General features: G+C 54.1%; 2 protein-coding genes across 11 annotated transcripts in view; one reads left to right on the top strand and one right to left on the bottom strand.

The window, feature by feature from the left end:
* The first annotated feature begins 544 nt into the window (after positions 1–544).
* Positions 545–10,812, top strand: ESRP2 (epithelial splicing regulatory protein 2). Of its 7 annotated transcripts, none has more exons than XM_060650383.3 (16): positions 546–1,288; positions 1,377–1,505; positions 2,953–3,066; positions 3,176–3,290; positions 3,625–3,723; positions 3,942–3,996; positions 4,066–4,176; positions 4,255–4,387; positions 4,474–4,516; positions 4,675–4,976; positions 5,090–5,302; positions 5,410–5,608; positions 5,756–5,942; positions 6,252–6,417; positions 6,494–6,599; positions 10,794–10,812. In XM_060650383.3, exons 1-15 carry the CDS (start codon positions 1,091–1,093, stop codon positions 6,581–6,583), a joined length of 2,154 nt encoding a protein of 717 aa, XP_060506366.1. In that variant the 5' UTR covers positions 546–1,090; the 3' UTR covers positions 6,584–6,599; positions 10,794–10,812. The 7 variants fall into 7 exon arrangements, with proteins under 7 accessions (XP_078295028.1, XP_060506368.1, XP_081647682.1 ...); XM_060650382.3 differs by lacking the exon at positions 10,794–10,812 and adding an exon at positions 7,280–7,997; XM_078438902.2 differs by lacking the exon at positions 10,794–10,812 and having other exon boundaries at positions 545–1,288; positions 4,039–4,176; positions 6,494–6,782.
* Positions 8,177–10,897, bottom strand: part of NFATC3 (nuclear factor of activated T cells 3) — a 135,671-nt gene continuing 132,950 nt past the window's right edge. For 2 of the 4 annotated variants that reach the window (XM_060650378.3, XM_060650375.3), the window contains one exon: positions 10,214–10,444. In XM_060650378.3, the coding sequence (XP_060506361.2) occupies positions 10,323–10,444 (122 nt within the window). In that variant the 3' untranslated portion in view covers positions 10,214–10,322. Of the gene's footprint in view, positions 10,445–10,897 lie in introns of all 4 variants that reach the window. The other 2 variants (XM_060650380.3, XM_060650377.3) reach the window with 2 other exon arrangements.

Below are 10,897 nucleotides of genomic sequence, written 5' to 3'. Positions count from 1 at the left end.
TCGGGCGAAAGGGTGTTGGGAGCCCTCCACGCGCGACGGTCCTTATTGGTTTGCTTGTCTCGGATGGAGAAGAGACTGAGGATCTGCAGCCCCCACGCCCCCATTACACGGCCAGTGCGCTCACATCTCCAGGCAACAGGCCCGTCGTCAAGCTGGGAGGGCGACGAAAACAGGCTGGAGTCTCCACCTGGGGTAGAGGTGAGGCTCGAGGCCCAGATCATCCGGCTTAGCCCCGTCTCCCAGGGGCGCTCTCTGGAGTTGGAACGGGGCGCTTTCTGCTTACCAAGTACCGAGGCCTGCACACCTCCTACTGGGTTTTGGCATCGAAGGCACTTCCTGGAGCCAGGCTAAGGCCAGGTCTTCACACCTGTGTGGACGAGCCCTGACCTGTGACTTCTGGTCTCTCGACCCCGTGGCTCTTAGGACCTCTGTTGATCCCTGACCCTCCCCCCAATCCCATTGGCTTATGGTGACTCTCCCCCCCCCCCCCCCACGCCTAAGGGTGATATCCAATAACTCACCGCCCTCTTTGACCTTTGGTGACTTCTATCATCCCCAGACCGGCCGTCGTGACCCCCACAGCCCCTAGACTGCCTTCTGGTGATTTTCACAAATCCCGTGTGACCCTTAGGGACTGCAGAAAGCCCCTGGCTTTGCATTTTTCTTGGCGTAGGCCTCATGGTGGGGAGGGACTTGGAAGAAGATGAGATCGCCCCAGTAGTTAGGCAGGGCACGCTGGTGGAGCGGGAGTCCGGGCCATGAGCGCGAATCCCGGCCCGGCGTCAGAGCGCGCTTGCCCTGCGTTAGGCTCTAGCAGCCTTCTCCCTCGGTTCCCCAAGACGCCCTCGGTCACGTGGCCGGCAGGGAGGACAGGTAACTCGCCCAGAGAGGGCGGGGGCCAGTAGCCGCCCCGCCCCTCGGGGCGCCGCGGGCGGGTCTCAGCAGCGCCCACTGCGCCAGCCGGGCTGCAGGTGCCGCCCCCGACACACGGTGTCCCGCCCAAACTGATTCGTGTCTGCCGTCGGCCGGTGCGTGCGTGCACCTCGTCGGTCCGCGTGTGTCTGGCCGAGCTCCCCCTTCCTCTGCGGCCATGACTCCGCCGCCTTCCCAGCCACCGCCCCCGGGCTCGAACCCCGCCTCAGACTCCGCCACCGACCCCCGCCCAGGACCTGGACCCCTAGTCGTACTGTTCGGAGCCACGGCCGGTGCGATGGGGCCGGACCTGGGCTCCGACGAGACCGACTTAATCCTCCTAGTCTGGCAAGTGGTGGAGCCGAGGAGCCGTCAGGTACGATGAAAAGGGGGCAGCAGGGTGTCCAGGTTGTTTCAGGATCTGAGGCGAACAGTGGATGATCGGTTACCCCCGCCGCTCGTAGGTGGGGACGTTGCACAAGTCATTGGTTCGCGCTGAGGCGGCCGCACTGAGTCCGCAGTGCCGCGAGGCGAGCGGCCTGAGCGCCGACAGCTTGGCGCGGGCCGAACCGCTGGACAAGGTGCTGCAGCAGGTGAGTGCTGGGGCCCGGGTGAGTGGAGACATGGCCGGGCCGCGGGACATTTCTTGGCGGGAGAGGAGGCAGGCGGCAGGGCCTGGCATGCTGCGACCAACTGGCCTGGGCGGTAGGACGAGTTCCTGTTGTTTAAAAATTTCAGAGATTCCCGCGTGTGCCGGCCATTCCTGGGGGCACCTTACTTTTCAGCCTTTCCAGGGATCCACTCCTGAGCCGCGGGATGGAGGCTACGAGACCCCTGCTAGGGTCCCGGCCGGCGTGGCTGTGAGGCTGAGACGCCTCTGGGGACCTGCCTCGCCAAGTCTCCCAGAAAAGCAGTCGGAAGCCAAAAGGGCCGAGGGACCTGGTCTTGGCCGTAGGTCACGGTCCCTGCCGCCTGCGTCCTCGGCCCACCCACCCTCCTAGGAGACGCAGGAGCGGGGGCGTAGGGCGGGGTCTGCCTCAGAGGCAGACGCCGCCAGGTGTAAGCTGCTCGTCTAGGCCTGTCCCGGCCGGCTGGCCAGGCGTGGGCGCTGTCCAGACCCCGCCTGGAGGCTACCTGACTCCTGAGTGCAAAGGCCCGGGGTGCCTCCCAGCCCTGGCTGGAGTGGGAGGCGGTTCCCATTGCTGTTTTCTTTTCACTACTGTACTTACCCTGTGCCTGTTAAGTGTAATGAGTTTAAGTGCTTTACACGCACAAATACTTCAATTTCTCAACAACTCCTCCGGTGGTTCTTGATTTAGGTACAAAGATGTTGAACCTGAGCCTGCTCCTGAAGGGCTCCCAGGCTAGCCCCTACTTGGGGAGTGTGCTGAAGGAGAACTGGGTTGGTTTGCTCTGGGCCCCCGCTTAGTGCTTATACCTGTTCTCCAGAGGTAGTAAGGCTGCTGGAGACTGGGCGAGGAGTGCTTCCCCCCCCCCCCCCCCATGAGTAAACAAGCCCGTGCCAGCCGGTCGATAGGGTGTGGGTCAAAGCTCATGCTGCCCCTGGCGTCCAGGTATGGGGCTCTGTCCTTGGATTTTCTCTGCTTCTTGGTTGGTCAGACTTAAGAGGTGGGGCTGCCATTGACCATGAGCCAGCTGGGCCTCAGGCAGGATTGGGCCTCCCCCACCTGTCTGAGGGTGGTGCCTGGTCAGGGACAGGTTTAACCTGCTTTGCCCCGCCCCTTCCCACCTGCTTATCCCACTCCACCAGGTGTTTGCTCTGGCACCACTCCAGACTCTTGGAGTGTGTGTGATGGGGGCTTGGGTGATATGTGACTACCCCCATTTGGCCTGGAAGAAGTGACCGTGGACTGGGGGAGAAAAGGGACACAGAGCCAGACCCAACAGGTGTGGCCAACTCCTCCCCAGGCAGGGTAGGGCTGAACATCTAGCTGAACCAGCTTTGCAGCCTGTGCCCTCCCTCCTCCTGCCCACCCAGCTGTGAGTCTGTCTGTCTCTCTCCCCACTCCCTATCCCCAGTTCTCACAGCTGGTGAGCGGGGATGTGGCTCTGCTGGGCGGGGGCCCCTACATGCTATGCACTGATGGGCAGCAGCTGCTGCGACAGGTCCTGCACCCTGAGGCCTCCAGGAAGGTATGCCACTGAGGGCACAACAGGGGGTAGGGTTCCCAGGACCCCCATCATGGGGGTGGGCAGGGCAGCTCAGTTCCCTCCATTCATGCCCACTCCCATGTGCCCCTAGAACCTGGTGCTCCCCGACACCTTCTTCTCCTTCTACGACCTCCGCAGAGAATTCCATGTGCAGCACCCAAGTGCCTGCCCTGCCAGGGAGCTCACCGTGGCCACCATGGCACAGGGTATCTGTGACCCCAGCAGGGTTAGGGTGGAGGGGAAGCTGCAGGCAGTTTTTGAGTATGTGCGTCCTAGAGGGTTATGTGAACACATGCAAGTTTACATTATCTGCTGAGTCCTTGAGGGCACATGCCTCTGTGTCTGTGCTGGGGTGCACTTGAAATATGGACATATGTTTGCATATGTCTGGGATGGGGACTTGTAAGGGCATATATTACCTGGATCCAAACAAATGTTTGCCGGGACTCTGCATTTGTCCATGTAGGGGACTTGGACCTAGGTGGGACCAAGATTGGTGCTCATGCTGGGATTTCCTCACTGTTACTTCCCTGTTCATAGACCTGGGGCTGGAGACAGATGCCACAGAGGATGACTTTGGGGTCTGGGAAGTGAAGACAATGGTAGCTGTCATCCTCCACCTGCTCGAAGGGCCCAGTGGTAAGGTTCCCCTGCCACCTGTCACCTGCTCTCAGGACTGGGTGAATGTCTACCTCTTAACTTTCTCAAAGTCCCCCTCCCCACTTGTTACTTTCTTTGAGACCACAGGTAGATGCTCCTTTGTCACCTCATCCCCCTCAACTGTCCTCTTTTTGCAGAGCTTGGTGGGGAGACCCCCTCCACCAGACCCTGCTGACCCCCATGCCATCTCCTCTCAGGTCAATTGTTTTCGAAGGCAGAGGTGGTAAAGCAGAAATATGAGACAGGTCCTTGGTGAGTGTGGGGGCAGGGGTGGGGGTGACAATAGCTGGACAGCTCTGATTCTGTGCCCTGCCCCCACAGCAGCAAGGCCGATGTGGTGGACAGTGAGACTGTAGTTCGGGCCCGTGGGCTGCCCTGGCAGTCATCAGACCAGGACGTGGCTCGATTCTTCAAGGGACTCAACATTGCCAGGTGGGTACAGCAGGCAGGATGGGTGGCTCAGGAGGGCAGGCCCGCCCAGGAAGCACTAACCCAGCACTGGCTCCGCAGGGGTGGTGTAGCACTCTGCCTCAACGCCCAGGGCCGCAGAAATGGCGAGGCCCTCATCCGGTTTGTGGACAGCGAGCAGCGGGACCTAGCGCTGCAGAGACACAAGCACCACATGGGTGTCCGCTATATTGAGGTGGGGCTTTGGGCTGGGAGTGAAGAAAGACAGAGCTGAGGCCAGCCAGGCTGGAGACCCATGGGCTGCCCCCACTGTACCCACAGGTATATAAAGCAACAGGAGAAGAGTTTGTCAAGATTGCAGGGGGTGAGTGTGCTCCCAACAGCACCTAGTTCCCTTGGTTCTTGATCCATGTCCCACTTGCCCACCACCCCCTGCCTTTCTGCTCCCCTGTGCCAGGTGTAGGTGGGTATTTGGAAGGGCACAAATGAAGTCAGTAGGTGACTCCCATGCCTCCCACCAAGGCACATCACTAGAGGTGGCTCGTTTCCTGTCACGGGAAGACCAAGTGATTCTGCGGCTACGGGGACTGCCCTTCTCAGCTGGGCCGGCAGATGTGCTAGGCTTTCTGGGGCCAGAGTGCCCGGTGACTGGGGGTGCTGATGGGCTGCTCTTTGTGCGCCACCCTGACGGCCGGCCCACTGGTGATGCCTTTGCCCTCTTTGCCTGTGAGGAGCTGGCACAGGCTGCGCTGCGCAGGCACAAGGGCATACTGGGTAAGCGATACATTGAACTCTTCCGGAGCACTGCGGCCGAGGTGCAGCAGGTGAGCACCCAGGGCTTTCCCTACCCTCTGTGTGATTCTCCAGGGTGCCCCTTCCGTCCCCTGTGCACCGGCCCTACTCGGCGTGACCAGCCTGTTGCTGCCTTCCTTACCAGGTCCTCAACCGCTATGCATCCAGCCCACTCCTTCCTACACTCACTGCTCCACTGCTGCCCATCCCCTTTCCACTGGCAGCTGGGACTGGGAGAGATTGTGTACGCCTTCGAGGCCTGCCCTACACAGCCACCATTGAAGACATCCTTAGCTTTCTGGGGGAGGCAGCTGCTGACATCCGGCCCCACGGTGTGCACATGGTGCTCAATCAGCAGGTGAGGCTGGTGCCAGTGGGGACACACGTAACTAGGAAGGGGTGTGTGGTTGGGACTAAGGCATTCTTGCATACGACAGATTGCTTACAAGACCACCATGTGTACAGGGCCGGCCGTCAGGTGATGCTTTCATCCAGATGACATCAGCAGAGCGGGCTTTAGCTGCTGCTCAGCGTTGCCATAAGAAAGTGATGAAAGAACGCTACGTGGAAGTGGTCCCCTGCTCCACAGAGGAGATGAGCCGTGTGCTGATGGGAGGCACCTTGGGCCGTAGTGGCTTGTCCCCTCCACCCTGCAAGCTGCCCTGTGAGTGTCTCAGGGGCTGGGGAAAGGAGGCATGTGGGGGCCAAGCTGTTGTAACTCTCACTTTCTACAGTGGGGACTCCTTTCTGACTGCCTCATCCAGGGCAGTGCTGGGCTCCCTGCAGATGCAATCTCTACTTCTGCCTCCAGGCCTCTCACCACCCACCTACGCCACCTTCCAGGCCACCCCAACACTCATTCCCACTGAGACGGCAGCTCTATATCCCTCTTCAGCACTGCTCCCGGCTGCTAGGGTGCCTGCTGCCCCCACCCCTGTTGCCTACTACCCAGGGCCAGCCACTCAACTCTACATGAACTACACAGCTTACTACCCCAGGTATCTGCTGCTAAGAAAACTCCAGTCTTGTCCCCATCCTGGTTTGGGGGAGGGTCATGATCCCCTTCCTGCACCAGATAATCCAAGGTCTGTTAGAGCTCAGACTTACACTAAGATGGACACGGGAGTGACAGATGTGGCCTGGCTGATGCCATCTACAAATCAGAATGGAGATGACTCTGTAGAGGCAGAGGTTTTAGGCAGGAAGAACTGAACTAAACAAGGCACAGGCAAAGGAAGAGGGAGGCAGGTCTTGGTCTAGGCCATAAACGGGACTGCTTTCCTAAATTCCTTCCTCTCCCATCCTAGCCCCCCAGTTTCCCCCACCACTGTGGGCTACCTCACCACACCCCCTGCTGCCCTGGCCTCTGCTTCCACCTCAGTGTTGTCCCAGCCAGGAGCCCTGGTCCGTATGCAGGGTGTCCCATATACCACTGGTATGAAGGATCTGCTCAGCATCTTCCAGGCCTATCAGGTGAGGTGTGGCTGGAGGGCTTGGGAACCTGATTGAGGCTGGAGCTTCCTCCCCTAAATCTCTTTCCCTTCTGCAGTTAGCCCCTGATGACTACACCAGTTTGATGCCTGTTGGTGACCCGCCTCGCACTGTGCTACAGGCCCCCAAAGAGTGGGTGTGTTTGTAGGTGAGGGAGCCAGGAGGTAAGAGCTGGCTGATGTCTAACATGACTCTCTTGCATCCAGAAAACCAGCACCCTCAACCAGGTGGCTTCTTTCTGGCTTGTCAAAGCTCTCAGAAAGCACCTAGAGGAGCTCAAGCCCTAGCTCCACCTCCCACTTATTGCCCTGCCTGTTCACCCCAAAGATGATGGCTGGACCCTGCATGCAGGACTGGGGGTGGAATTGTGTTACCCTGCTCCCAACGGCCTGATCTGGGCCTCCTGAGTAGCATCGAGAGTCTTTGGTCAGCTTTGGCCATGGCCCATACCCTCAGATTCTGTGGGGCTGATGTCCACAGCAGGCTTGTTTTCTTTTTAAAAATGTAAGCCCTGGTGCCTTCAACGTATGACTCCTGGGAACTTCTGAGTAAAGATCCCAATGTTCTACCTTCCCCTATCCCTCCTAGTAGGGGGCAGGGAGGCAGAGAGTGCTGGCCCCAGCTCCCACGATACTTGGACCTCAATGGCCACGTTGTGCCAGGTGGTCCCATCTAAGGGACTTCCAGCTTGGCACAAGCTTTGTGGCAAAATCACAAGCTGTTTTGATGGACTATACTGCAATATCCCCAGAGGACACTAGGGGGCAGGAGGCCCTCACACAAGAACTCAGGCTCAAATTTTAAAGGGGACTTTCTGCCTACTTTTCATGCACACCTTGGGCAGGCCAGTTGTCCTGAATTCAGCAGACACCGTGGAATGTCCTTTGCACCCATTAGAGGGTACAGAACTGAAGCTTCGGAAGGAATTTGGAACTCTACTCACTCCTCCGTAAAATAAACAAAGGTTCTAACCAAGTGGACTTTTTAAAAGCCAAAGTCTCCTTAGCTTTGGACCCCAGAGTGAGGGGCTCCACACCTGCCCCAGGCAGAGGAAAACTCAGGCAGATTTCAAGGACACCGTTGACCGATCACCATTTATTATTTCAGCACTGTAACTGAGGAACCTGAATTGCTGGCTCTTCTCTGTTATTTGTGTAAGGAGCACTATACTCCTACAAAAGGTTTTAAAATACAAAATATGTAAGAAAACAATCCCAAGTGCTGTAAACACAACTGAGATCCAGTTCCTTAACTGAACATTGCCCATTTTATAAAATATAAGGTTTCAACTTTAGCTCACCTGAGCCTTAAAGATGACCATCTGTTCGGAGTATTAAAAACAGGGCTTCATAGGCAGACCCAACAGAGCTCTAGTGATAGTGGTTAGCCCTGGGCAGGGTAGGTTGCCCTTCAGACAGCAACACCACATGTGCACCTGAAGACAAGGCCTCTGTTCCCTTTCAAGCTGTTTTCAGCCATGTTTCTGTGTGTATCTCTAGTAAGCAGAAGACTGCTTAACCCATGGCTCAATTCAAGATCTAGCACAGGCTGGAAGGGGTAGGAGTGGGTGCTAGGACATGCCCAGTTGCTACGTTGCTACTGAAGTCAACTTGCATAGTTCAGTGGATGTGTGCTTTAACACCACTTATGTTGCACAAAGGATTAAAGTCTTTACCTCCAAAGCCAAAAAATATTGACTCGTAAGCCAAAGATTTTACAAAATGATACAAGACTGCTCATATAGTATATAAAGCTCTATTTTAAAATTTAACTTTTATTTTAAATAGGAAAGCATTTCTAGTGCTACAGGCATCAAGGTATTTAAAAGGCATCAAAATTTGGTGCATAGCAACTCTGGATCATAGAGGCTTTTATTCTTGAGGGCAGCAGAGCAACCCCCAAAGGGTCTTGTAAGGGGAACTCTTACAAGAACCTCCTGTGAGGCAGCTACCCCAGGGGCAAGAGGGAGGAGGCAAGTCTGACCAGGTGTCTGAAACTTCGAGTCAGGGGCCGCCTCCCACAACCCCTCCAAACCAAAGGAAGCTGTGGGCTTCCAACTACAGGCCCTGAAGCAAATCTCACTATCCACACTCTGACATAAAACTTACTTTAAAAAGAAAATCTAAAAACACCCAGCTCCAGGAGGGACCAGAGTGATTTGCTGAAGGACAGACATTTTTTCTCTAACTAGTTTTAAGGAAAAAATATAAATCATCATGGTTTAAAGAAAAAGAAAAAAAAAAAAACAACCCATACTTCATCCTGTAGGAGGTCAACAGCTCCTACCCGGCTGACTAGAGGTGGTGGGCAACGAACTGGCTCCCTCTGCCTAGGCCCCACTTGGCTTCAATAGAGAGTCCTGGCATCCAGAACTCCTAATCCCCAAGAGTAACAACATCAAGCCCTTTGACCAGCTCAGCACACTGTCACACATAATAGGCACTCAAAAAATTTGCTTCCTGAATAAATGAAATTACATGATTTTGTTTGAAAACATACTGCAAGCTTCAGGGGCTTTGAAATGGGCCCGGCCTTAGAACAGGTACCTAATCCCATTAAAGGGAGGGATAAAGGGGGGTTTGGAAAAAGCACCCAACTCGGGCACCTCCTTTGGTAGACAGCAGGCTGGAGTTTCTTGCTGGCCCCGGCCTTGGGCACCAGCCTCACCAGCAGCAGCACCAGGGTATCTTTGGTGTGGAGGGTCAGGTCTATGATGCTACTGCATGTTTGGGTTTGCCCCAAAGCCTTTGGGGGAAAAGGCTGGTTTTAGGCCACGTAGACGGGACACGGTAGGCCAGAATCATTTTAGACTGTAAACAGAATGAGGGATAAGCTTTCCATGCCACTGTGAATCTTAAAAGCTTCCCATCTGGAGTCCTGCATTTTCTCTACTGTTCTAAAGCATAGCTCATTTATGCTTAGTTTATGACACAGCATGGCCTCTAGAAATTAGTTAGAACCAGCAAATTTGCCTAAACCATCATGAGACTGTGGCTTCAAAGGTTACAGAGCAGCCAAATGAGGATACTCCCATGTGGAAAAGGTCTGGGACCAGAGGGCACAAAAGGGAAAAGCAGTCCACAGCCTACTTGTTTGCAGGATGGCAAGATATTAACGCTACGAAGCTAAAACAACCCACCTTTCAAAGTCACCTTACCTGTAGCTATCTTATCCAAGGCCCTGAGGCAAAAAAGCAATTTCAACATGGAGTCAGTATGGAGAGATTGCAGAAAGATCACCTAGAAAGTTACAAAAGGCTATGCTCTGGAATGTCATTTAATATTCCAACACTTCAATGATTGGAATGGTCTCCTCTTACTTTAACAGTTTACTTTTATAAAGAGGTATGAGCTACATTTGGCTTTATTTCCTATAAATCTATGAAAGGCTTTAGGACATGCTGTTTCTGAGGCATAGGTGTGGGCTTGGGAGAATTTTTTTTTTTTTTTTTCCTATTATGTTTGCCTCTGGAAGGTTTTATCAAAAGTTCCTACTTTAAAAATAATCATCAAAGCTAAAGAGTCCTTCAAATGACCATAAAGGAGTACAAATCACCAATCATAGCTAAGCAACCAGGTCACTTGCAAAAGCAGCACCTCTGAAATGCGAGAGCCTGCTGCATTCACACTCAAAAGCACCCATCATATAAAAGTATCCTATTTAAATATAAAAAGCAAAGCTCATTTCCCCAAAGCTCAGTCTATGCTGCTCTTGTTCTTTCACAATCTACCCAAGGCCTGAGGTGGAGGAATGCTGATTTCCCCACATATAGTGATCCCAACTCCTGGCGCCAGTCCTGAAGGCCACAGAGTTGGAAACCCAGGGTCCAAGGAGAGAAACATGCTGAGAAGTACATGGTGGTAGACACATGGCTGCAGGGAGCACTGTCAGAGCCCATCGGATCTTCCCAAATCCAGGGAATCGGGACCAGGGAGGGGAGCCTGCCTGCTCACCCCTGTTCCTTGGGAAACAGAAATCTGGGACATGTCTCTCCCAATTATCTCGTTCACTGAAAAACAAGAAAAGGGAGAGTGATTAGTGACCTCTGTGTGACTGACCATATGATGCTTAATGGCGAGTTCCACTTCAAAGACATTTTTTCCCTCTCCATGGTTTTCTATAAAGGTAAATGCAGTGCTTTAAAGCCTGCTCCTGGATGGAATGAAGACCTCCTTCCAGAAGCTGTTCCAAACACCTCTTTCCCTTTCAGTTCAGTTTGGGTTGGGAAGGCAGATGGCTCAGAGAATAGGAAACATTTTTACCCTCCCTCTAAAAGCTTATGCTCTAGAGCAAAGGATAGGATATATCTGAAATGTGTTAACATTCACCTAACTTTTCCTTAATTTACATCTCTACAGGAGGGTTTTCCCTTTCTGATTCCTGCAGTGTACCCTGTATGAAAAGTGAATGAAAATAAATACTTTGGTGAGAATAAGAGATTTGGGAGTTATTTTGTTATGCT

The sequence above is a fragment of the Panthera onca genome, chromosome E2, assembly GCF_046562875.1.
Source record: "Panthera onca isolate mPanOnc1 chromosome E2, mPanOnc1 haplotype 2, whole genome shotgun sequence".
Taxonomy (NCBI): domain Eukaryota; kingdom Metazoa; phylum Chordata; class Mammalia; order Carnivora; family Felidae; genus Panthera; species Panthera onca.
This window is presented reverse-complemented; position numbering and strand designations above follow the sequence as displayed.